The following is a 27,788-nucleotide window of genomic DNA, read 5'->3' on the forward strand; positions in this document are numbered from 1 at the left end:
ACAACCTGCATAAGGCCCTGGACAACTTTACCCAGGTAGATACCACCATGTTAACCTGCATAAGGACAACCTGCATAAGGCCCTGGACAACTTTACCCAGGTAGATACCACCATGTTAACATGCATAAGGACAACCTGCATAAGGCCCTGGACAACTTCTCCCAGGTAGATACCACCATGTTAACCTGCATAAGGCCCACTTACCACCATGTTAACCTGCATAAGGCCCACTTACCACCATGTTAACCTGCATAAGGCCCACTTACCACCATGTTAACCTGCATAAGGACAACCTGCATAAGGACAACTTCTCCCAGGTACAACACATTACATTACACACTGAAAACCTATACTTAGTTACCAGATTCCCATGGGCTCTATGCTAGGCCCCCTCCAGTTTTCACTCTACACAAAATATGTTCAGCCAATAGATCCGATCTACAAGCTCACAATGAACGTTGAGGATGCATTTAACATGCTAGTTGTCTATTAGAGGGTTTGTGTGTGTATTCAACACTACTCCTACTCTGCTCAGATAACTACACTTCCCAGAGTGCACCAGCACCAGCAAACTGTAAAAATATGCAGGTTCTCAGTCATTTAAACAAACAAACATCAGAGAGAAGAAGCTCCAGGTTCCACTCACATGTTTTCAATGGTTTACAACCTAATTACTGACCTGACCAATCAACTGATGAAGCCGACCAATCAGAAAACAAGCCGGAAAAAATAAACTTGATTGAGTTTGAAATGTCATTTAGAGTAGAATAAGAGCAGGACTACAGATTCAAGTACATAGTTGTACCAAATGGACCCTTACAGGTCCATAGTTGTACCAAATGGACCCTTACAGGTCCATAGTTGTACCAAACCCTTACAGGTCCATAGTTGTACCAAACCCTTACAGGTCCATAGTTGTACCAAATGGAACCTTACAGGTCCATAGTTGTACCAAATGGACCCTTACAGGTCCATAGTTGTACCAAACCCTTACAGGTCCATAGTTGTACCAAATGGACCCTTACAGGTCCATAGTTGTACCAAACCCTTACAGGTCCATAGTTGTACCAAATGGACCCTTACAGGTCCATAGTTGTACCTTACTTAGATTTACTTTTTGTTTTCAAAATATGATGCTTTTCCTGTTACATATCGTTGTTGTCGGGCAGAAACCTCTTATCTCCATATTTAAACGTTTTATTTTTTTCGTAAATGAACGCCCTACTTGATCATACTAACTACTACTGCGTCACACAAAAGCATCAAAAGTAGCAGATCTACAAGCTGGAAACGTGCACGAAGCGACGCATTTTGAGCTTTACTCTTTTTTTTAACAGCCAGTACTGCTACACTCAGATCCAAATGATTGGATTGTTTGTTGTTGTGATTGATTATCTTATCTTAACTTATCTTAACAGGACACCCTAGACACCTGTGTGTGAGAAGGAGTTTCTTAAAGGATCTTAAAGGATCTAAACCATAAATTAAAAAAATATATTTAATATTTAATATCATATTGTTTATGTCCCTCAAACGTTTTTCAAAAGGTTTGAGCCTAAATCAAGCCTCAGATATATATATGTCTCTGGCTTATAAAGCACTTTCACCTGCAATACCACATTGTCCTTATTTGGCACGGGGCGCTATTGAGACAGTTTTTATGCATGTTATCTCCTGGTTCTTTTCCCCGCTAGTGATGTCACTTTCGGGGCCAAATCAGTTTGGTCTGTTTTGAGACCAATTTACATAAAACCCCAGATATGCTGTGAAAGCCTGAGTGTTCAAACTGGGGTATTTTTTGGGATAGAAGAGAGGTAGGGGAGACCAAAAACACACAAAAAATAAGGGAAAGTTAAAATTCATGGTGTAGTCCCTTTTAAAGGGGTTCTAGTAAAAAAACGTTTGTCAAACAGAGCTGGGCTGGATTAGTACCGCTGACTGACAACCCCTTCAGCCAATCAGCAGTTCGTTCCCCTTCAGTCAATCAGCAGCATTTTCCCAACAACCAGCAAATATGACGCAAGGGGACGTTTGAAGGGGCTATGCCGAAAATAGGTTGCTTTATTCGGATACAAGTACGTGTCACTGCCCGCCCCTGCCGGTTCTCTGAATTTGTATTTTTAAATAGGCTCTGTCATGATTAATTCACCACATATATGAAGTTAAACAACTAAATTCTATCCAAACGATATCTTAAAAGTAAATTCCGTGCCTCAAAAAATACATTTGAGAGCGTTTCAAAGTTTTAAAACCGAAACCAAAAACTGCAGACACTCCGGACAGAAAAAATGGCCGCCCGTTAGATTTTTGTCGGCTGCACTCGGTTCCATTCGGTTTCACTCGAACTCGCCACCTGATTGGCCAACCTTCGCTGTCAATCACAGAACATTGAGCGAGGATGTTGATAGGACAGTTCACACGGACTCACATGCTCTTCATTTCATTTATGTCCCGGATACCCGGATGTCAAGACATAAATAGTAGGAAAATACGGATTTCAGAAAGAGGACTGTGTTTTTTAGAATCCCTTTAACTCAATCGATCTTATCTTAAGGACACTATGGAGATGTGCTCCTATGAGAAGGAGTTTAATATCTTATCTTATCTTCTCTTATCTTAAGGACACCATGGAGATGTGCTCCTATGAGAAGGAGTTTAATATCTTATCTTATCTTCTCTTATCTTAAGGACACCATGGAGATGTGCTCCTATGAGAAGGAGTTTAAGTCCATCCTGTTCTCTCTCTGCTACTTCCATGCTGTGGTGGCAGAGAGGAGGAAGTTTGGACCTCAGGGCTGGAACAGATCGTATCCCTTCAACACCGGAGACCTCACCATCTCTGTCAACGTGCTCTACAACTACCTGGAGGCCAACGCCAAGGTGTGTGTGTGTGTGTGTGTGTGTGTGTGTGTGTGTGTGTGTGTGTGTGTGTGTGTGTGTGTGTGTGTGTGTGTGTGTGTGTGTGTGTATGATGATGATGATGTGTGGTGATGATGATGATGATGATGTGTGGTGATGATGATGATGGTGATGAAGGTTCCATACTCAGACATGCGCCACCTGTTTGTTAATGTGTGTGTGTGTGTGTGTGTGTGTGTGTGTGTGTGTGTGTGTGTGTGTGTGTGTGTGTGTGTGTGTGTGTGTGTGTGTGTGTGTGTGTGTGTGTGTGTGTGTGTGTAGGTTCCATACTCTGACCTGCGCTACCTGTTTGGTGAGATCATGTATGGAGGTCACATCACAGACGACTGGGACCGCCGGCTGTGTAACACGTACCTGGAGGAGTTCATCTCCCCCGCTATGATGGAGGGAGAGCTCTGCCTCGCACCCGGCTTCCCTCTGCCCGGCAACATGGACTACAACTCCTACCACCAGGTCAGACTGAAGGAAAAGACTACAAATCCCACCAAGACACACACACACACACTGTCATTAGCTGTAGTTTAAAATAAAGGGGGCTGATTGGAAAGGAAATATTTAGTTGTATTTGTTTATTTATTTATTTCACTGTCGTAGAGTAATCCAGGCTTAGAACTATTAACCGGTCAGCTGACACACACGCGTTGGATTTGAATTGACAGAGATGTCCGTCAATGGCAGTGAACATGTTAATAAAGTAATAAGGTAATAAATGTACTGTCTGCTGTTCATTAATAAAGTAAATATACTGTCTACTGTCCCTGTTCATTAATAAAGTAATACATATACTGTCTACTGGCCCTGTTCATTAATAAACTAATGTATGTACTGTCTGCTGTTCATTAATAAAGTAAATATACTGTCTACTGTCCCTGTTCATTAATAAAGTAATAAATATACTGTCTACTGTTCATCAGTAAAGTAATAAAGTAATACATATACTGTCTACTGGCCCTGTTCATTAATAAACTAATGTATGTACTGTCTGCTGTTCATTAATAAAGTAATAACGTCATAAATCTGTCCCTGCTTCCAGTACATCGATGAGCTCCTCCCTGCAGAGTCTCCTCTCCTCTACGGTCTCCATCCCAACGCTGAGATCGGCTTCCAGACCCAGACGTCCCACAAGCTGTTCCTCACCGTGCTGGAGATGCAGCCCCGGGACGGGGGGGCGGGGGAGGGGGGCGGATCCACCCGCGACCACAAGGTAGGCATCTCATTCATTCTGTTCCATATGGACCTCGTTCTGTCCCATATGGACCTCATCTCATTCATTCTGTCTCATATGGACCTCGTTCTGTCTCATATGGACCTCATCTCATTCATTCTGTCCCATATGGACCTCGTTCTGTCTCATATGGACCTCATCTCATTCATTCTGTCTCATATGGACCTCATCTCATTCATTCTGTCTCATATGGACCTCGTTCTGTCTCATATGGACCTCATCTCATTCATTCTGTCTCATATGGACCTCGTTCTGTCTCATATGGACCTCATCTCATTCATTCTGTCCCATATGGACCTCATCTCATTCATTCTGTCCCATATGGACCACATCTCATTCATTCTGTCTCATATGGACCTCATCTCATTCATTCTGTCTCATATGGACCTCATCTCATTCATTCTGTCCCATATGGACCTCATCTCATTCATTCTGTCTCATATGGACCTCATCTCATTCATTCTGTCCCATATGGACCTCATCTCATTCATTCTGTCTCATATGGACCTCATCTCATTCATTCTGTCTCATATGGACCTCGTTCTGTCCCATATGGACCTCATCTCATTCATTCTGTCTCATATGGACCTCATCTCATTCATTCTGTCTCATATGGACCTCATCTCATTCATTCTGTCCCATATGGACCTCGTTCTGTCCCATATGGACCTCATCTCATTCATTCTGTCCCATATGGACCTCGTTCTGTCCCATATGGACCTCATCTCATTCATTCTGTCTCATATGGACCTCATCTCATTCATTCTGTCTCATATGGACCTCATCTCATTCATTCTGTCCCATATGGACCTCATCTCATTCATTCTGTCCCATATGGACCTCGTTCTGTCCCATATGGACCTCATCTCATTCATTCTGTCTCATATGGACCTCATCTCATTCATTCTGTCCCATATGGACCTCATCTCATTCATTCTGTCCCATATGGACCTCGTTCTGTCTCATATGGACCTCATCTCATTCATTCTGTCTCATATGGACCTCATCTCATTCATTCTGTCCCATATGGACCTCATCTCATTCATTCTGTCTCATATGGACCTCATCTCATTCATTCTGTCTCATATGGACGTCATCTCATTCGTTCTGTCCCATATGGACCTCCAGGTGCGAGCGGTCCTGGAGGAGATCGTGGAGAAACTCCCAGAGCAGTTCAACATGGCCGAGCTGCTGGGGAAGGCGGAGGACAGGACTCCCTACCAGGTGGTGGCGCTGCAGGAGTGCGAGCGCATGAACCTGCTGACGCAGGAGATGCGGCGCTCGCTGCGCGAGCTCAGCCTGGGTCTCAAGGTGAGTTGGAACACGGGCAGTCATTTAATGTTTTTATTTTTTTACTCACTACATTTAGAGTAGCTAATCATTTAGTTATATATAATAATGAGTTTAGTCGTAATGAACTGTGTACGTACAAAGAGATTCAAACCAGCCTAATAACCATAATATGCCATAATCTTCATGTTTTTAACTATAAATGTTGGATATGTTTGAAGACAGAATGATGTGTGATGGTTCCATGTTGTTCCAGGGAGAGCTGACCATGAGTGCTGACATGGAGAGTCTCCAGAACTCCATGTTCCTGGACCTGGTTCCGTCGGGCTGGTCCCGGCTGGCCTACCCCTCCATGTTGGGTCTGCTGCTGTGGTTCACGGACCTGCTGACCCGCGTCAGAGAGCTGGAGGCCTGGACGCTGGACTTCAGTCTGCCCTCTGCCGTGTGGCTGGCCGGGTTCTTCAACCCACAGTCCTTCCTCACCGCCATCATGCAGACCACGGCCAGAAGGTACTAATTATTATAATAATAATAATAATAATAATAATAATAATAATAATTAGACCTCTTTGATCCCACGGCCAGAAGGTACGTCATATAATAATAATAATAATAATAATAATAATAATAACTAGAAAATGTGCTCCTCGGAGCACAAGTCTCCGCCAGCAGACCCATGCTATTTTAATAGCACGGGTCGTCTTGGTATAACGGGTCGTCTTGGTAGAATGCGCGTGGTTTTTGGTGTTCTGCAGGGGCGACTGAATATGTAGTGTCTGCATCTAAAAAATGTTCTTCTTGAAGCAATGTGTCATATGGGAGTCGTCGTAATTGACTGGTTTGTTCAAATGCTTGTCTGTCTTCTTCATCTTCATTGTCTTGAACAGTTTCAGCAGTTGATTGGTGTGTTTGATCTGTGTCAGTTTTCTCTAGTGCTACATAATGTATTTGATCAAGGTGGCCAATTGTTACAGTATTAAGACTTCGGCCTTGTTGTTGTGGGATCAATTCAACTCTATAGTCCTCTTCTGTGTTACTGTTGTAGATGAGTAAGCTTTCTTAGCTTTGGCCTTCTGCGCCTTTGTTTGACCAATGTTAGGTGTTCTCAGAGGGACACACACACGCACGGACGGTACTGTTCCAATGAAGACTGATTGATCCTGTCTTACCTCACTTCAAAAGGCATGAATGGCCTTTTGAAGTGACACACCTATTTATAGGATTTTTTTCCGTCATGAGTCCCTCTAGCCAATCAAAGGCATTAGTGTCAACATATTGACACGTGTCACGTGGAGCTTGACCAATGTTAGCTTGGCTAGGGGCCATGCTAACACACGGCGGGACGAAGCGAAAACATACTCTCCACCTCCGGCGGAGACAATAATAAGACCTATTTGATCCCACGGGTGAGATTCAGTGTTCAGCTTCACCCAGCTGATTGCTGACCAAGTGGTCACACTTGAGGGCAGATGAACATTCTTTATGTTTTTGTACGTTTCTGCCCATAAGGACAACATACAGACTCTAGTTCATTACCATAATTATGATACAATAATTGATCCTGAATGATCAATGTTCTGGTTGTTTTGACAGGAACGAGTGGCCTTTGGACAGGATGTGTCTCCAGTGTGACGTCACTAAGAAGAGCAGAGAGGACGTTACGTCTCCTCCTCGAGAAGGAGCGCTCGTTTATGGACTGTTCATGGAGGGAGCCAGCTGGGACTCACAGGTGATTGGTTTGCACTAATTATACACACTGTGATTGGTAAACTATACACACTGTGATTGGTTTAATTTACACTATACACTCTGTGATTGGTTTAATTTACACTATACACTCTGTGATTGGTTTACACTATACACTCTGTGATTGGTTTAATTTACACTATACACTCTGTGATTGGTTTACACTATACACGCTGTGATTGGTTTAATTTACACTATACACTCTGTGATTGGTTTACACTATACACGCTGTGATTGGTTTAATTTACACTATACACTCTGTGATTGGTTTACACTATACACTCTGTGATTGGTTTACACTATACACTCTGTGATTGGTTTACACTATACACTCTGTGATTGGTTTACACCAGGGGTTCCGCGGACCGGACACATACCGATAACAAACTGTCACTACACCTTGGGAAAACTGAATCCATTCTCTTTGGGACCAAACATTCCCTCAGACAGATGGATGTAAATGACTTCAAGGTCAAAGTCGATGACACAATTATCTCTAGCAAAGAAGAGATTACCTATTTGGGTTGTGTTCTTGACAAATACCTGACAGGTGAAAGCATGGCGACAAAGGTGGTCAAAAGAGTAAACCAGAGAACCAGATTTATGGGCAGAGTTTCCTCTTTTGTCAACCCTCAGGCCCTCAGGACCCTCTCTGGGGCCCTGATTCAACCACTTTTTGACTATGCTTGCACCTCCTGGTACTCCAACACCTCAGTGTCACTGAAGACTAAGCTTCAAACCTCCCAAAACAAACTGATTCGGCTACTCCTCGGATTGGGGCCCATGACCCATCTTTCTCCCACCCATTTTGCCAGCCTAGGCTGGCTCAGGGTGGAAGACAAGGTTAAACAACTAAAAATATCTGAGTAAATACCTCCAGTAAATACCTCCAAAAGGTTAGCGACACCCACAGTCACAATACCAGAGGGAGCGTTAACAACAATTTGGTACCACCCACCCATAAAACAAACATGGGCAAATTCTCCTTCTACAGCACTGCCACCCAGGATTGGAATAGTCTAACTCCATCCCTCAAAAAATGCAGTTCGCTGGGCTCATTTAAAAGAGCCTTAAAAAATCACCTTTCAGGAGGCCAAAAGAGGAGGTAGTACCATTTTCCCGTTAGACAGCAGACCCCCCCCTGTTCTTGTACATATTTTTTTCCTCTTTTTTTAATTTTTTTGTTGTACATAGTGTTATTTTTTTTGCTGTTTTTTTGTAATGATATTTGAACTGTGGTGCCACTATATATGCCTATGAATTGAATACCAAGGCCCTCATTAGAAACAAGTCCGCAAGGACTTTTATGAACAGACCTGTTAGACAAAGTATTTTAAATGTAACTGTGCTGTTTTACATTTTTTTACCTAATAAAATATTCAATCAAAAATACCACCGGTCCGCGAGAAGCCGGCCGGGAATTCCAAGTTTATAAATTGTACAATATGCGCAATGTTGAGTCTATAATACTTATATATAATAATATAATATATATAATATATAATATAATATGCACAACGTTGAGTCTATAATACTTATATATAATAATATAATATATATAATATATAATATAATATGCACAACGTTGAGTCTATAATACTTACGTCACCAGGATTTCACAAACAACAGATAAAATCTGAGTCGGTCACATGTCCAAGGATTAGTCAGTGATGTCACATCACTGACTAATCCTTGGTATCTTTATAACTTTCTTTATAACTATCTTTCGAACATAATGGCGTACTATGTCCGTGCTACTTCCGTGTTGCATAGAAGTGACATCACTGTCGAATCCTTTATCCTAGCCTTTCAACGTGTGTTGATCAGCGCCGTCAATACACGCTGTATTTTTTCACGCTCACTTTTAGTGAAACACTAAACGGGATTATTATTTCATGTCAACATTCAAGTACAACCATCAGAACATGTAACTCAGGTAAAGTAATGCGTCACTCTGCAAGTTAAAGTTTTCCACCTGTCCAAAGTGGTTTCTGATACAGACAGAGCCTTGGGTCAAGACGGTCATCAAGGCTAAAACAGACATAAAGATTTTTTGAATCATCCTATCCTTGTTAATGTATCGCCAATTAGGTCAATGATATAACATTAAGTAGTGATATGATAACATGAATAGCAGCCAGTCAACTGTCTTCTGTGTTTTGGTATGAATAATGAGCGACCCCCCCCCCCCCCCCCCCGCCCAGGACTGAACCGAATTTCATTGTATATAATTTGTCTTTCAGAGCGGTAGGATGGTAGACGTGTCTCATGGTGTCTCTCTCTCTCTCTCTCTCTCTCTCTCTCTCTCTCTCTCTCTCTCTCTCTCTCTCTCTCTCTCTCTCTCTCTCTCTCTCTCTCTCTCAGAGCGGTATGATGGTAGACGTGTCTCATGGTGTCTCTCTCTCTCTCTCTCTCTCTCTCTCTCTCTCTCTCTCTCTCTCTCTCTCTCTCTCTCTCTCTCTCTCTCTCTCAGAGCGGTAGGATGGTAGACGTGTCTCATGGTGTCTCTCTCTCTCTCTCTCTCTCTCTCTCTCTCTCTCTCTCTCTCTCTCTCTCTCTCTCTCTCTCTCTCTCTCTCAGAGCGGTATGATGGTAGACGTGTCTCATGGTGTCTCTCTCTCTCTCTCTCTCTCTCTCTCTCTCTCTCTCTCTCTCAGAGCGGTATGATGGTGGACGCCCGGCTGAAGGAGTTAACCCCGTCCATGCCCGTCATGCTGGTCCGGGCCGTTCCCGTTGACAAGCAGGACGTGAGGAACGTTTACCGCTGTCCCGTCTACAAGACCCGCCAGAGAGGTCCCACCTACGTCTGGACCTTCAACCTGAAGACCAAGGACAAGCCGTCCAAGTGGACCTTAGCAGGGGTGGCCCTGCTTCTACAGAGATAACAGATCTATAGTTTTATTACAGGGGTGGCCCTGCTTCTACAGAGATAACAGATCTATAGTTTTATTACAGGGGTGGCCCTGCTTCTACAGAGATAACAGATCTATAGTTTTATTACAGGGGTGGCCCTGCTTCTACAGAGATAACAGATCTATAGTTTTATTACAGGGGTGGCCCTGCTTCTACAGAGATAACAGATCTATAGTTTTATTACAGGGGTGGCCCTGCTTCTACAGAGATAACAGATCTATAGTTTTATTACAGGGGTGGCCCTGCTTCTACAGAGATAGTCTTACTGTATGAAGCAGAGCTATAGTTTTATACGACGGATCTCTGTCCAAAAAGGCTGTTAAAGTCTGTTAAAGTCTGTTAAAGTCTGTTAAAGTCTGTTAAAGTCTGTTAAAGTCTGACAGACTTTGTTAAAGTCTGGCGGGGGCATGGTGGCGCAGTCGCCTCACAGCTAGAAGGTCCTGGGTTCGATTCCCGCTGTGGGCGCTGGGTGCGTGTTCTCTCCTCCGCGTCATCAGTGCCCATACCCTAGGTGGGGTTGGTGAAAGGGCCTTTCTGTGTGGAGTTTGCATGTTCTCCCCGTGTCTCCTAGGGTAGTTAATACCCTCACAAAAAACATGTAGTAATCCTGGTCACTATACTGCCTCCCCCTGGCCAGCCGGGGCGCCTGATGGAGGGGAAGGGAACTGGTTGGAATAACGTGTTCCTTCCACGCGCTACGTCCTACCAGGGAAACTCTCCCCTGTCAGGTGATAAGAAGGTCAGACGGCTCTCATGCATTGAAGGAGGCATGAGCTCGGCCCTGGGCTCTCTAGGTTGGCAGAGGGAAGGTAGTGCCCAGGATTACACGCTTAGGCATTGGCTCTAGGGTGAAAAAAGAGGGGTTACAAAATCGTGGGATAAAAAAAAAAGAAGAAAAAAAGAATAAAGTCTGTTAAAGTCTGTTAAAGTCTGTTAAAGTCTTCCACAGCAAATGAATGTTTAAACCACTTTTAAACCTTATATGGTAAAGAGGAGTTCCTCAGGGCTCTATACTAGTGTCGCGTTGCGACGCGTTGTGAGCTTGTAGATCTGCTATTTTCAGCGAAAGACATTGTTTTTTTTATCCCCATGCCAGCGTTTTTTACCTTAAATTGAGGTTCCTTGGAGAGCCGCAGAAAACACGTTGTCGACACGGAAGTAAACAAAGGGTGTCTGGTGGGAGGGGGAGGGGCTCCTCTATCCACCGGGGGGAAAACATTTTTACAGCGATCGGCCATTTTGTTGCTATGGCCGGTTGAATAAGGCTCGTTTTCACACGAAAAAGGAAAAATCCTACAAGTGTTTTTCTATAGATCTACTATAGGAGTGGACGGAGGTGAGGTTTTATAGATCTACTATAGGATTGGACGGAGGTGAGGTTTTATAGATCTACTATAGGATTGGACGGAGGTGGTTTTTTTGGGATGATGTCACATCTGTCCATTCCTTCTCTGCGCGTCAAGGGATCATTCCTAAGTTGTGTTAGAGAGCCCTCTTGTGGACATTTCCTTTTTGGCAGGCAATGTGTTAAGTAAATATCTGTTTATTTTCATTTCCTACATTTTGTTTTTAATTATTATTTCAAAAGATTTTCAAACATTTCCAAAACAAAAATCATTAAAAAAAAGAATTCCATGAAGTCAAAACTAATTAAAATATTATTTTTTTATTACAAAAAATATAAATAAATCCAAAACATTCCATAAATTAGAAAAGTGTTTGTGGAGATATCAAATGTCTAAAATGTGTGGAACCACTGACTTAAACCACAGGGGTCCTCTCTGCTCATTGTTTCCCTCTACACCAAATGTCTTCACCGATAATAACCAATCTACAAGCTCAGCTACGTTTGCCAAGTGTTTTTATATTACGACATGATGCCCATAATATATATATACAGTATATAAATGTTTTTATATTATGACATGATGCCCATAATATATATATACAGTATATAAATGTTTTTATATCATGACATGATGCCCATAATATATATATACAGTATATAAATGTTTTTATATCATGGCATGATGCCCATAATATATATATACACAGTATATAAATGTTTTTATATCATGACATGATGCCCATAATATATATATATATACAGTATATAAATGTTTTTATATCATGGCATGATGCCCATAATAGTGACACTAGGGTTCAAGTGATTACTACCATTGTTCAAACTCTAAATGAAATGCCAAAGTCTGTTGACATTAATCCAAGAGTTCCTATTCTGAGGGGAACATTTGGTGAAAAAAGCAGATCTACAAGCTCTAGAAGACAAGTCGTGTTGCGAAGCGTTTTGAGCTCAAAATGAATGTTTAAGTTAAATTAATGTTATAAGTTCTTATATTATTAATAGTGCCATTTTATGATAAACATATGAATTCACACAATAGAGAATGGAGTTGCACAGAGGTTGTGGGTACTATAGATGTTAGATAAGGTGTTCATATGGATGGGCCACGGACCACCCAGGAGAAATACTGTTCTATTATGATTAGGACTATAAATTCACTACAGGGTCATTAGTTTGTATAATTGAGTTGGATTGCACAGACATCACTACCTGCACACAGAAAGAAAATGTTTTCTGTTCATAGTTGTTTTTCCTTCTGTTTCAAATGTTCTTTTCAAATGTTGCTCTGTTAAAAATGAAAATGAAAAAGTAAAGATTTATCTCACTATTTCAGATGCATTCTGGTTTTATTTGACATGTATTATTATTATACTACTACTAATTACAATGCCCTAACCCTAACCCTGCATTCAAATAATCTCAACTTTGTCATCAAACTTTTATTTATACATTATAAATGCAACATACCGTTTTAGTGGACAGGTTGAAAAATCTCTCAGCTCTGAACTCGATACGATCCGCATCTGGCTCTCTGAGTACAAACTATCTTTAAACCTGGGTAAAACCGAATCCATTCTCTTTGGGTCTAGTGTTAACCTTAACAAGGCTGAGAGCTTCACAATCAAAGCGGGTGACGATGTTATCACAAGAAAGGAGGACATTACCTACCTGGGTTCCATCTTGGAGGCAAACCTCCCGGTGATAAGATGGCAGAAAGAGTCATCAAAAAGGTCAATCAAAGAACACGTTTTCTGTACAGGATGATCTCTCTAGTCAGTAAGAATACCCTGAAGATTCTCGCAGGGGCAACTCATCCAAGGTCATTTCCACTATGCATGCTTCTCATGGTATCATAACACCACTAAGGCCTTACAAATCACACCCAGTGTGAAGTGGGCGGTGTCGTCACAGTGGTCATCACAGTGATGGAAGAAACCATAACTTAAAAAAAACACATTTATGTTTTTTTTAAAGTTATGGTCCTATTTATAGGGCTATGCACATGTGTCATATATCCCGTTTCTGCCATGATGTTACCTTGTTGCTTTCCAAAATCTCCTCGGCACTAGGACCCTGCAGCAGTGGTTTTGGAGCTTGTAAATCTGTGGTTTTGTTTACCACTGAATTCTGGGAATCGCTGTTCTAACAGAACATAGACAGACACTGTAATGACACCAAAGCAACAAGAGGTGGCGCCAAACAAACAAACAAATAAACAAAGCCACAGAACAGTAAAGTGATTCAGCTATGCAGCAAAACCAAAGAAAAGGAAAAGGGTAAAGATCAGACTTTATGGGTCCATTTGTACACTCAGAGTTAAATTAACAGTCAGGATTTTACAGAGTAGATTGGGGTCCCAGAGATTTAAAAATCAAACTGGGGGTCTTTGGCCTCATGGATGTTAAACTGGGGGTCTTAGGCCTCATGCATGTCAAACTGGGGGTCTTTGGTCTCATGCATGTCAAACTGGGGGTCTTTGGCCTCATGCAGGTCAAACTGGGGGTCTTTGGCCTCATGCATGTCAAACTGGGGGTCTTTGGCCTCATGCAGGTCAAACTGGGGGTCTTTGGCCTCATGGATGTTAAACTGGGGGTCTTAGGCCTCATGCATGTCAAACTGGGGGTCTTTGGTCTCATGCATGTCAAACTGGGGGTCTTTGGCCTCATGCAGGTCAAACTGGGGGTCTTTGGCCTCATGCAGGTCAAACTGGGGGTCTTTGGCCACATTGGTCTTTGGAATTAAAACAAGGTTGAGAATTGCTGCTATAAACAACATGAGGCCAAGTTTCATTTCCATGCTGACACTGTATATTGTGTGAGAGAGAGAGAGAGAGAGAGAGAGAGAGAGAGAGAGAGAGAGAGAGAGAGAGAGAGAGAGAGAGAGAGAGAGAGAGAGAGAGAGAGATCTGTCAGATCACCTAACCCTGCTACATTGTAACACACATTCTGGTGAGTAAAATGTCTAATAATTCCACAATTATTATTATTATTATTATGGATATAAAGTATTGGTCAAATTGGATTCAAAAAGTACTAAATTACCAAAAGTAGAAAGTAGTCATTATGCAGAATGTCCCGTTTCACAACTTTTCAAATGAAAAATGAATACAAATCATTTGAAAATAGCAGATCTACAAGCTCACAATGCGCCGCATCGCGACACATTGTGAGCTTGTAGATCTGCTATTTTCAAATGGCCAAAATGTATATAGGGCTGAACTAGGTAATGTTTTGTAATAATAATGAAAATCTACAAAGTAACTAGTAACTAAAGCTGTCAAATAATTGTAGTGGAGTAAAAGTGAAATATTTGCCTCTGAGATGTAGTGGAGTAGAAGTAAAAGTACTGAAAAATGGAAATACTCCAGTAAAGTAAAAAATACCACAACATTGTACTTAAGTAGCTACCATACTTAAGTAAATGTACTTAGTTACTTTCCACCACTGATGTAATGCCTTCATGTTGTTTGTATTTAGGTATTGAACATTACTTTAATATGTTGTAACCATGTTTAAAACATCTTTATGAGATTTGTTTGTTCTTCTGGCCGTTATCACCACTAAGCTACTGGCACTGCTCGGATGTAACTAAGTACATTTACTCAAGTACTGTACTTGCACATACATGCATTGTACTTTTTACTCCATTATTAACACTTATTTGATGCTTTAAGTTACTGATAACTTTTCAGATTTAGATTATTAATACAAAACATACATTAAGTGTTAAATGATGATGAATTAGTATAGGTTAATCTACCATTATTAGAATCAGCTCCATCTTAATCAGCTGCAACATTATAGAGATGAACACATTAATGCATACATGGACAACTGGCAGGTTAATATCAGAACACTGATATATTATTGATTTCAGCTGTTTTACAATTCTAAACATGCAATAAGAAATGTACTACTTCAGGATTCCAATTCAAAAATAGCAAAAAAAAAAACATTATTCCAATTCAAAAGCAAAAATAGCAGATATACAAGCTCAAAATAGCAGATCTACAAGCTCTGCAAATAGCAGATCTACAAGCTCAAAACGTGTCGCAATGCTTGTAGATCTGCTATTTGTGCTACTTTTGTGTGACATAGAACGGCCCGACAGTATATGCAATCTGGAGTGAGTGTGGATCATTAAAGTTACATCACCCCTGAGTTAATGCATTACTCATTACATTAAGGGGCCAATACTGTTTAAAAAAGACAAATAGAATATAAAACAGAAGAAAACAACAACAACAACAACAATGTCCCAAAAGGAGTAGGATGAATTTTCTCAATTGTTCAAAATCTATTCACAACCTAAACATTCTGCATAATGAGATAATAGGCTGCTATTATATTTGGTAATTAGGCCTACTCTATATTTTGATGCCAATACTCAAGTAAAAATGTGAATACAGGACTTTTACTCAAAGAAACAAAAACTACTAACTGCGGGTTGTTTTAATGAAGTTATACATTATTATGTCTTAACACACAAAATCTTCTGGTTAGTTTTCTCTTTTTTTGTCATCATTTTCTATATTACTTAATTCAAATATCTTTATTTATTGTTTTAATGGATGACAATAAGTATGATTGACTGTCATTTCATGTAATGTCATTGCATGCAGCGTTAGAGACCATGATGGGACGTGATTGGCCTGCAGCTCTGGTGGTGGGCGTGGCTTTGCTCCTGTCAGCCAGCCAATCACAGGATGTGTGTGGAGGCCAAAATGGCCAACCAGGAGAGGTGGGAGTGGCGGGGAGGAACGGGTGGCTGGGTCCCAAAGGAGAGAAAGGAGAGCCAGGTAAAACTCACCTCCACCCGTCTCCCCTCAACTCTTTCTCAGTGGTGGAAATTTTCAAGATTCAAAAATAGCAGATCTACAAGCTCACTATGCGTTGCATTGCCACACGTCGTGAGCTTGCAGATCGCCTATTTTCTAAACTTCTTTATATCTCATTACACATGAGAGCATTTATTACGTGATCCGCTTCCAGAAAGAACAGTAAGTTGTCAAGGCGATGCGACGCCGCATCTGTTATCTTTAGACGAGGGACGGTCGAGTTGAACTTGCATCAGCGTTGCCAGATGTTGTGAGAGAAATAAGCAACCAGATCTAGGAAAACAAGCCCAAAAGAAGCAACTGGCACTTAGGCCATTATGAGCACTTTAATTAAACCGTTGTGAGCTTGTAGATCTGCTATTCATTTTTTTTTATCTTGAAATAAAATGTGGAATATTTGGAAGATTTTTTAAACATTCTAACAACACAAATCTGGTACGGGGCTCCAGCTGGCACAAAACATTTTCAGATGGGGGTTATAAGGATAAATTAGCCTACATATTAATTTGGGGGTCCATGACATAAAAATATTTGAGAACCACTGGTTAAAATAATTGAACAATTGTGAAGCAAGACCAAATAACCAACTACACTTTAGAAACAAAACAAATAAGCCAAATAATAAGCGGACATGGCAACACTGTTCAGGATGGTGACGTTGAAGTTGGATGTTGTTGGATGCAGCCTTCCAGATTAATCATGTGCTACACCTGGTCATACGCACGTCTCAGTGATATACAAACCCCTTTGAGAATTGCACGTCATTTAATGAGTACAGAAAATACGCCCTCCTTTATGAACTTTATTTACCCCATATTTATGACCAGCATAATGAATGGGGGGCAAAATAATCTGATGAGCGGGTGTATTTCCGGTAGGAGACTCAAAGAGTCTCCTTTCAGTCTCCTACCGGATACATCAGCATCTTTCCACCGGTCATCAAACTATTGTCTCAGGAATGAGACAAAAACTAACAAATCTCCATGAATTCAAGGCTTCATGGGGTGTAACTGTAACTGATAGAAAGTAAATACTTTTTGGGGTGAACTATCCCTTTAAGTAAAAGTGGAATAAATACGAGTCTACTTCCTCCAGCAGCCCCAGTGCATGCTGGTCCGTCGGTGCTGGATCCCGGCGTCCTCCTCAGACTGAAGGGGGAACGCGGGACCCGCGGGCTTCCTGGAGTGAGCGGTCTGAAGGGTCTGTCGGGGGAGTTAGGACCTGAAGGACCACCTGGTCTGTCTGGACCCCCGGGACCTGCTGGAGGAGCGGCCAGACGAGGTACGAAGCAGTGACAACCTTCCTGTCGTTTTAAGTCATAATTATATATTATTATACTATAATTTATTATTATAATTAATATAGTAATCATAGTGTTTTTAATACAATTCCATTTAGTTGTGAGTCATATTTTAATCACCTGAAATGTTTAACTTTTAGTCTAGTTTTAGTCGACTAAATCTACAGTTGATTTAGTCGACAAAAAAAAAATCATTGTGGCCGCGATGGCGTCATAATGCCTGATTTATATATTCATAAAATGTCTTAGTTCTACTGGATCTCTTCTCCACTAGTCTTAGTTCTACTGGATCTCTCCTCCACTAGTCTTAGTTCTACTGGATCTCTTCTCCTCTAGTCTTAGTTCTACTGGATCTCTTCTCCACTAGTCTTAGTTCTACTGGATCTCTCCTCCACTAGTCTTAGTTCTACTGGGTCTCTTCTCCACTAGTCTTAGTTCTACTGGATCTCTCCTCCACTAGTCTTAGTTCTACTGGGTCTCTTCTCCACTAGTCTTAGTTCTACTGGATCTCTTCTCCACTAGTCTTAATTCTACTGGATCTCTTCTCCACTAGTCTTAGTTCTACTGGATCTCTTCTCCACTAGTCTTAGTTCTACTGGATCTCTTCTCCTCTAGTCTTAGTTCTACTGGATCTCTCCTCCACTAGTCTTAGTTCTACTGGATCTCTTCTCCTCTAGTCTTAGTTCTACTGGATCTCTTCTCCACTAGTCTTAGTTCTACTGGATCTCTCCTCCACTAGTCTTAGTTCTACTGGGTCTCTTCTCCACTAGTCTTAGTTCTACTGGATCTCTCCTCCACTAGTCTTAGTTCTACTGGGTCTCTTCTCCACTAGTCTTAGTTCTACTGGATCTCTTCTCCACTAGTCTTAATTCTACTGGATCTCTTCTCCACTAGTCTTAGTTCTACTGGATCTCTTCTCCACTAGTCTTAGTTCTACTGGATCTCTTCTCCTCTAGTCTTAGTTCTACTGGATCTCTTCTCCACTACTCTTAGTTCTACTGGATCTCTTCTCCACTACTCTTAGTTCTACTGGGTCTCTTCTCCACTAGTCTTAGTTCTACTGGATCTCTTCTCCACTAGTCTTAGTTCTACTGGATCTCTTCTCCACTAGTCTTAGTTCTACTGGATCTCTTCTCCTCTAGTCTTAGTTCTACTGGATCTCTTCTCCACTACTCTTAGTTCTACTGGGTCTCTTCTCCACTAGTCTTAGTTCTACTGGATCTCTTCTCCTCTAGTCTTAGTTCTACTGGATCTCTTCTCCACTACTCTTAGTTCTACTGGGTCTCTTCTCCACTAGTCTTAGTTCTACTGGATCTCTTCTCCTCTAGTCTTAGTTCTACTGGATCTCTTCTCCACTAGTCTTAGTTCTACTGGATCTCTTCTCCACTACTCTTAGTTCTACTGGGTCTCTTCTCCACTAGTCTTAGTTCTACTGGATCTCTTCTCCACTACTCTTAGTTCTACTGGGTCTCTTCTCCACTAGTCTTAGTTCTACTGGATCTCTTCTCCTCTAGTCTTAGTTCTACTGGATCTCTTCTCCACTACTCTTAGTTCTACTGGATCTCTTCTCCACTAGTCTTAGTTCTACTGGATCTCTTCTCCTCTAGTCTTAGTTCTACTGGATCTCTTCTCCACTAGTCTTAGTTCTACTGGATCTCTTCTCCACTACTCTTAGTTCTACTGGGTCTCTTCTCCACTAGTCTTAGTTCTACTGGGTCTCTTCTCCACTACTCTTAGTTCTACTGGATCTCTTCTCCTCTAGTCTTAGTTCTACTGGATCTCTTCTCCACTAGTCTTAGTTCTACTGGATCTCTTCTCCACTACTCTTAGTTCTACTGGGTCTCTTCTCCACTAGTCTTAGTTCTACTGGATCTCTTCTCCACTAGTCTTAGTTCTACTGGATCTCTTCTCCACTAGTCTTAGTTCTACTGGATCTCTTCTCCACTAGTCTTAGTTCTACTGGATCTCTTCTCCTCTAGTCTTAGTTCTACTGGATCTCTTCTCCACTAGTCTTAGTTCTACTGGATCTCTTCTCCACTAGTCTTAGTTCTACTGGATCTCTTCTCCACTAGTCTTAGTTCTACTGGATCTCTTCTCCACTAGTCTTAGTTCTACTGGATCTCTTCTCCACTAGTCTTAGTTCTACTGGATCTCTTCTCCACTAGTCTTAGTTCTACTGGATCTCTTCTCCACTAGTCTTAGTTCTACTGGATCTCTCCTCCGCTAGTCTTAGTTTTACTGGATCTCTTCTCCGCTAGTCTTAGTTCTACTGGATCTCTTCTCCGCTAGTCTTAGTTTTACTGGATCTCTTCTCCGCTAGTCTTAGTTCTACTGGATCTCTTCTCCGCTAGTCTTAGTTCTACTGGATCTCTTCTTCGCTAGTCTTAGTTCTACTGGATCTCTTCTCCGCTAGTCTTAGTTCTACTGGATCTCTTCTCCGCTAGTCTTAGTTCTACTGGATCTCTTCTTCGCTAGTCTTAGTTCTACTGGATCTCTTCTCCGCTAGTCTTAGTTCTACTGGATCTCTTCTCCGCTAGTCTTAGTTCTACTGGATCTCTTCTCCACTAGTCTTAGTTCTACTGGATCTCTTCTCCGCTAGTCTTAGTTCTACTGGATCTCTTCTCCACTAGTCTTAGTTCTACTGGATCTCTTCTCCTCTAGTCTTAGTTCTACTGGATCTCTTCTCCACTAGTCTTAGTTCTACTGGATCTCTTCTCCTCTAGTCTTAGTTCTACTGGATCTCTTCTCCACTAGTCTTAGTTCTACTGGGTCTCTTCTCCACTAGTCTTAGTTCTACTGGATCTCTTCTCCACTAGTCTTAGTTCTACTGGATCTCTTCTCCTCTAGTATTAGTTCTACTGGATCTCTTCTCCTCTAGTCTTAGTTCTACTGGATCTCTTCTCCTCTAGTCTTAGTTCTACTGGATCTCTTCTCCACTAGTCTTAGTTCTACTGGGTCTCTTCTCCACTAGTCTTAGTTCTACTGGATCTCTTCTCCACTAGTCTTAGTTCTACTGGGTCTCTTCTCCACTAGTCTTAGTTCTACTGGATCTCTTCTCCACTAGTCTTAGTTCTACTGGGTCTCTTCTCCTCTAGTCTTAGTTCTACTGGATCTCTTCTCCACTAGTCTTAGTTCTACTGGATCTCTTCTCCACTAGTCTTAGTTCTACTGGATCTCTTCTCCACTAGTCTTAGTTCTACTGGATCTCTTCTCCTCTAGTCTTAGTTCTACTGGATCTCTTCTCCACTAGTCTTAGTTCTACTGGGTCTCTTCTCCACTAGTCTTAGTTCTACTGGATCTCTTCTCCACTAGTCTTAGTTCTACTGGATCTCTTCTCCACTAGTCTTAGTTCTACTGGATCTCTTCTCCACTAGTCTTAGTTCTACTGGATCTCTTCTCCACTAGTCTTAGTTCTACTGGATCTCTTCTCCACTAGTCTTAGTTCTACTGGATCTCTTCTCCACTAGTCTTAGTTCTACTGGATCTCTTCTCCACTAGTCTTAGTTCTACTGGATCTCTTCTCCACTAGTCTTAGTTCTACTGGATCTCTTCTCCACTAGTCTTAGTTCTACTGGATCTCTTCTCCACTAGTCTTAGTTCTACTGGATCTCTTATCCACTAGTCTTAGTTCTACTGGATCTCTTCTCCTCTAGTCTTAGTTCTACTGGATCTCTTCTCCACTAGTCTTAGTTCTACTGGATCTCTTCTCCTCTAGTCTTAGTTCTACTGGATCTCTTCTCCACTAGTCTTAGTTCTACTGGATCTCTTCTCCTCTAGTCTTAGTTCTACTGGATCTCTTCTCCACTAGTCTTAGTTCTACTGGATCTCTTCTCCACTAGTCTTAGTTCTACTGGATCTCTTCTCCACTAGTCTTAGTTCTACTGGATCTCTTCTCCACTAGTCTTAGTTCTACTGGATCTCTTCTCCACTAGTCTTAGTTCTACTGGATCTCTTCCCCACTAGTCTTAGTTCTACTGGATCTCTTCTCCACTAGTCTTAGTTCTACTGGATCTCTTCTCCACTAGTCTTAGTTCTACTGGATCTCTTCTCCACTAGTCTTAGTTCTACTGGATCTCTCCTCCACTAGTCTTAGTTCTACTGGATCTCTTCTCCACTAGTCTTAGTTCTACTGGATCTCTTCTCCACTAGTCTTAGTTCTACTGGGTCTCTTCTCCACTAGTCTTAGTTCTACTGGGTCTCTTCTCCACTAGTCTTAGTTCTACTGGATCTCTCCTCCACTAGTCTTAGTTCTACTGGATCTCTTCTCCACTAGTCTTAGTTCTACTGGATCTCTCCTCCACTAGTCTTAGTTCTACTGGATCTCTTCTCCACTAGTCTTAGTTCTACTGGATCTCTTCTCCACTAGTCTTAGTTCTACTGGATCTCTTCTCCACTAGTCTTAGTTCTACTGGATCTCTTCTCCACTAGTCTTAGTTCTACTGGATCTCTTCTCCACTAGTCTTAATTCTACTGGATCTCTTCTCCACTAGTCTTAGTTCTACTGGATCTCTTCTCCACTAGTCTTAGTTTTACTGGATCTCTTATCCACTAGTCTTAGTTCTACTGGATCTCTTCTCCACTAGTCTTAGTTCTACTGGATCTCTTCTCCACTAGTCTTAGTTCTACTGGATCTCTTCTCCACTAGTCTTAGTTCTACTGGATCTCTTCTCCACTAGTCTTAGTTTTACTGGATCTCTTATCCTCTAGTCTTAGTTCTACTGGATCTCTTCTCCACTAGTCTTAGTTCTACTGGATCTCTTCTCCACTAGTCTTAGTTCTACTGGATCTCTTCTCCACTATCTAGTTTATTTGTTGACGATATTGTCTGTATATTTAGTCTTAATTTTAGTCATCATAGCTTAGTTTTTATTCAGTATTTATTTAGTTCAGTGACTTAGTCGACAAAATGAATACTGACAGACGGACAGACGGACAGACGGACAGACGGACAGACGGACAGACGGACGGACAGACAGACAGACAGACCCCTCATTGTAAAGCACATTGAATTATCTTTGTATGACATGTAAATCCGCAAACAGTGTTTTATTTGTTGACTTGTGTTCCCATAGCCCGAAGTCCTTCGCAGGCGCCTCACTCAGCCTTCTCTGTGGTTCGGACGCTAAGCACCTACCCCGATTACAACCAGCCAATCATCTACCAGACTGTAGTCGTCAACAAGCCTGGAGAAGACATGGACATCAGCACCGGACGCTTCACCTGCAGAGTGCCTGGACTTTATTACTTTGTCTTCCATGCCTTGACCAAGGTATGATATATGTACTGTTACTCTGTCTTCATGTATGATCTATCTGTTAGTCTGTCTTCATGTCTGATCTATCTGTTACTCTGTCTTCATGTCTGATCTATATGTTACTCTGTCTTCATGTCTGATCTATCTGTTAGTCTGTCTTCATGTCTGATCTATCTGTTACTATGTCTTCATGTCTGATCTATCTGTTACTATGTCTTCATGTCTGATCTATATGTTACTCTGTCTTCATGTCTGATCTATCTGTTACTCTGTCTTCATGTCTGATCTATCTGTTACTCTGTCTTCATGTCTGATCTATCTGTTACTATGTCTTCATGTCTGATCTATCTGTTACTCTGTCTTCATGTCTGATCTATCTGTTACTCTGTCTTCATGTCTGATCTATCTGTTACTCTGTCTTCATGTCTGATCTATATGTTACTCTGTCTTCATGTCTGATCTATCTGTTACTATGTCTTCATGTATGATCTATCTGTTACTCTGTCTTCATGTCTGATCTATCTGTTACTCTGTCTTCATGTCTGATCTATCTGTTACTCTGTCTTCATGTCTGATCTATCTGTTACTATGTCTTCATGTATGATCTATCTGTTACTATGTCTTAATGTATGATCTATCTATCTTCTCTGTCCGGTGGAAACCTCATATGTTCCAAAACTGTTACTTCTCAGGATTCAAATAAAAAATGGCAAAAGCAGCAGATCTACAAGCTCAAACCGCTTCGCGCCGCATTTCGAAGCTTGTAGATCTGCTGCTTTATGTGCTTTTGTGTGACGTTGTAGTATGATCAAATAGGAAGTTAATTACCAAAAAAACACAAAAAGTTAGAATATGGAGATAAGAGGTTTCTACACGACAACAACGATATGTAAAATGTAATATTTTGCAAACTAAAGAACAAGGAAAACTGTTGCTTCTTTGTCCTTTGGTTAAGGTTGACTGCAGGTGCGGTGGTCTCAAAAACATACACATCAAACTTCTTTTTTGAGGCACGGAATTTACTTTTAAGATATCGTTTTGATAGAATTGAGTTGTTTAACTTCATATATGTGGTCAATTAATCATGACAGAGCCTATTAAAAAAGAAAAATTCAGAGAACCGGCAGGGGCGGGCAGTGACACGTATGTATCCGAATAAAGCAACCTATTTTCGGCATGGCCCCTTCTAAAGTCCCCCTGCGTCATATTGGCTGGGGATGGAGAAAAGGAGCTGCTGATTGGCTGAAGGGGATTGAACTGCTGATTGGCTGAAGGGGTTATCAGTCAACAGTACTAACTGTTTGACAACCGTTTTTTTCTTTTTTTGATCTCTGAACTTGCCTAGAATCCCTTTAAGTAAAACATTTGAGTACTCTTTCCACCACTGGAAGTTCACCATACAAATACCCACATAGTAGGAGGAGCTGAGAGATGTTAATACAAAGTGTACATGTGACGTGTTTGATGATTATTAACATGATCATTATTATAACCATGTGTTATTGTTGTTGTGTGTGAATGAGTGTAGCTGAGTATATGTGTTAATTATAATCATTTGTGTGTGTGTGTGTGTGTGTGTGTGTGTGTGTGTGTGTGTGTGTGTGTGTGTGTGTGTGTGTGTGTGTGTGTGTGTGTGTGTGTGTGTGTGTGTGTGTGTGTGTGTGTGTGTGTGTGTGTGTGTGTGTGTGTGTGTGTGTGTGTGTGTGTGTAGGTGAGTATGTGTATAAGTCTGAAGAGCGAGGCTCTAGATCAGGACATGGGCTTCTGTGACCACAACACCAGAAGAAGACACACACAGGTCAGGGGTCACACACATACACACCGCATACACAACAATACACAACATCACACACCACATACACACACATACATACATACACACATATTCTACAAATGTTTTCTAAAAAACAGTTTTCTGGAAAACCTTTATTGCTGTATCATTATATATATATATATATATATATATATATATATATATATATATATATATATATATATATATATATATATATATATACATATCTTTATCTATGAGTGTTTCTCAAACTTTTTTATATCAAGGATTCCCCATAATGACATGTATTTGTTATACATAATGAATGTATTTATATGTAATTGTTATACATAATGAATGTATTTATATGTATTTGTTATACATAATGAATGTATTGGCTTTAAAAAATATATACCGTATATTTAAAGATATGCACACATTTTCACAATTGTTCAAAAATAGCAGATCTACAAGCTCATACGTGACCTTGTATACTCTATCTGCTATTTTTGAATAGCCAAAGTATAAAATCTGACTAAAATGGTGATTGTGACGCCATATTAAATTCTGCCCCACGGTTTTCTTACCTTTTCTATGATGTTATGATATCCTATGAATGGATATATATATATATATATATATATATATATATATATATATATATATATATATATATATATATATATATATATATATATATATATATATATATGATGATATCCTATGAATGGTACAGTAGAAACATTTCATAACTCCATCCCGGGTCCGCCACAGCTAAAAACGCGCGCCTATGGTCCTTGCGCTAAATTGCGTATTTTATTAGCTTTTTTGTCTCCGCCAGGCCGAAAGGCATGGTGAGAGAGTATGTTTTGCACCCTGTCCGTCCGTGTGTCTGTGTGTCCGTCCGTGTGTCCGTGTGTCCGTCCGTTAGCAGCTAATCTCCGGCACCGTTTGAGGGAGTGTGTGCACACACACACTGCCAATTCAGAACCTCTGCTCCAAATTTTTCACATGGGCCTGTTATAGCGCCACCAGGAGGCCGATTTGTGCAAACCCATTTTTTCTATTACTCCTACAAATTTGATCCAAACGTCATAAAAATCGGCACACAGTATCTCTATAGTCATGTGATCAACCTGAATCTGTCCTGATTTTTTTTGATTCCATCCTGATTGGCTAAGGTTGGCTTCCAAAGTTTGCAGGATTGGTCCGTTTTGAACAAAATGCCTCAAATCATGAACGCAGCTTGCGATTTCCGTGAAATTTCACACGCACATTTCTACTAGGCCGAGGAAGAAATGCCACCCTTTTCACATTGGCCTGTTATAGCGCCACTAGCAGGTCTAATATAGCAAAACAAATTTTTGGAACAAAATGCCTCAAATCATGAATGCAGTGTCTGATTGCCCTGAAAGGCCTGAGAAGAAATGCCACCCTTTTCACATTGGCCTATTATAGCGCCACCAGGAGGCCACAATAACCTACCTGACCTGGCGGAGACCTGTGCTCCGAGGAGCACTTTTTCTAGTTTAGTTTTGTTTGTGGTGAGATGTGACGTTCACAGTGACAGAACACTATGCAACATGATTGTCTTGAATGCGCCCCACCGCAAGTCTCGCTAGACGAGATTTCAATCTTGAGACTTCCACCATTTAGCGCAAGGACCATAGGCGCACGTTTTTAGCTGTGGCCGACCCGGTATGGAGTTATGACATGTTTCTAATGTACCATTCATGTCATAACATCATAGCAAAGGTAAGAAAACCGTGGGTCAAAATACACCTTTAACTAGTTTAGCTGGTGACCCCTTGGTATCCTCCCAAGGACCCGTTGGTGTCCCTGGACTCCACTTTGAGAACCAATGTGCTACATAGCTCAAATCTAAAATGACACGAACGCCCTCTGGGTTTTAGTGGGTTCATTAAACGTTCAATACACTGGTATCCATGACAGATTGATGATGATGAAGATGATGATGGTGGTGACGTCATTGCAGATGCTGTCAGGGGGCGTGGTCTTGCAGTTGGCCCGGGGTCAGAGGGTGTGGCTAGAGGCTTTCAAAGACAACCCCGTTCAATCAGATGCACAGAAAGCAGACACCCAGGAAAAAGAGATCGTCTTCAATGGGTTCCTCCTCTTCTGAAGCCAACCAATCCATGGGTTCCTCCTCTTCTGAAACCAACCTGACCATTACTAATATATTACTACTACTATATTACTTATATTACTGATATATTCTGTTACATTCATAAACTATAACTTGACTTGATTAACCATTACTAACTAGTCCATACCCGGTCGACTCCGTGGGGGGATATGCGCACATGATCTGGCAACCCGGGAGGCAGTTATAAACAGCTGAGATTTGGTGAAATCGAAAAACGGGCTTTGCGGTTCCATGCACATGGTAATGGTGAATGGCTGTGTGCAAATTCAGATCAATTCCTCCAGCCACTGAGGAGAACTTGATTAGATGAACCATTACTAGTGGTGGAAAAAGTACTCAAATTATTTACTTAAGTAAAAGTATCAATACTGCAGTATAGAAATACTCTGTTACAAATAAAAGTCCAGAATTAAAAATGTACTTGAGTAAAAGTGCAAAAGTATTTGCATCAAAATATACTTAAAGTACCAAAAGTAAAAGAACTAAAATATTTGAAAATAGCAGATCTACAAGCTCACAACGCGTCGCGATGCGACGCGTTGTGAGCTTGTAGATCGGCTATTTTCAAATAGCCTAGTCATAAAATAGGGCTGAAGTGGATAATGTATGCTTTATAATATAATAATTTATATCTGCAAAGTAACTAGTAACTAAAGTTTTCAAATAATTGTATAATTGTACAATATTTGTCTCTGAGATGTAGTGGAGTAGAAGTACAAGTATTGGAAATTGGAAATACCCAAGTAAAGTTCAAATACCTCCAAATTTTACTTAAGTAAATGTACCACCACTGACCATTACTATTGCATCATGTGGCATTTAAATTACTTAAAATGTTATTTCAATTTCATATTTTCATTTTGTTTCTATTAAAGACTTTTAATTAAATCAATAACATAATTATGTGTGATGACTTGTTTCTTATTAAACTGCTGGTCAAACACACGTCCATTTCATTTATATATCATTACACTTAGATTAGATTACATGCAGTTTA

At 40.9% G+C, this 27,788-nt stretch overlaps 2 protein-coding genes across 3 annotated transcripts in view; both read left to right on the top strand.

Annotated features, from left to right (window-relative positions):
- The window catches only part of dnah9 (dynein, axonemal, heavy chain 9), a gene marked incomplete at both ends in the record, with an annotated part of 132,770 nt that extends 122,705 nt beyond the window's left edge, over nucleotides 1–10,065 (top strand). The window contains 7 exons of the mRNA XM_080425023.1: nucleotides 2,689–2,880; nucleotides 3,181–3,372; nucleotides 3,953–4,123; nucleotides 5,273–5,455; nucleotides 5,691–5,944; nucleotides 7,028–7,163; nucleotides 9,838–10,065. Of these exons, the coding sequence (XP_080281149.1) occupies nucleotides 2,689–2,880; nucleotides 3,181–3,372; nucleotides 3,953–4,123; nucleotides 5,273–5,455; nucleotides 5,691–5,944; nucleotides 7,028–7,163; nucleotides 9,838–10,065 (1,356 nt within the window). The remainder of the gene's footprint in view (nucleotides 1–2,688; nucleotides 2,881–3,180; nucleotides 3,373–3,952; nucleotides 4,124–5,272; nucleotides 5,456–5,690; nucleotides 5,945–7,027; nucleotides 7,164–9,837) is intronic.
- Nucleotides 10,066–14,328: 4,263 nt separating this feature from the next.
- Nucleotides 14,329–27,691, top strand: LOC308082172 (complement C1q tumor necrosis factor-related protein 4-like). Of its 2 annotated transcripts, none has more exons than XM_080423837.1 (6): nucleotides 14,329–14,407; nucleotides 16,081–16,257; nucleotides 17,392–17,577; nucleotides 22,669–22,865; nucleotides 24,562–24,648; nucleotides 26,621–27,691. In XM_080423837.1, the coding sequence occupies exons 2-6, from the start codon at nucleotides 16,092–16,094 to the stop codon at nucleotides 26,765–26,767; spliced, it is 783 nt and encodes a 260-aa protein (XP_080279963.1). In that variant the 5' UTR covers nucleotides 14,329–14,407; nucleotides 16,081–16,091; the 3' UTR covers nucleotides 26,768–27,691. The 2 variants fall into 2 exon arrangements, with proteins under 2 accessions (XP_080279963.1, XP_080279962.1); XM_080423836.1 differs by having other exon boundaries at nucleotides 14,344–14,407; nucleotides 16,087–16,257; nucleotides 17,392–17,587; nucleotides 22,676–22,865.
- Nucleotides 27,692–27,788: the final 97 nt, after the last annotated feature.

Source organism: Gymnoscopelus braueri (assembly GCF_963280865.1).
Source record: "Gymnoscopelus braueri genome assembly, chromosome: 3".
In the NCBI taxonomy this organism is placed as follows: Eukaryota; Metazoa; Chordata; class Actinopteri; order Myctophiformes; family Myctophidae; genus Gymnoscopelus; species Gymnoscopelus braueri.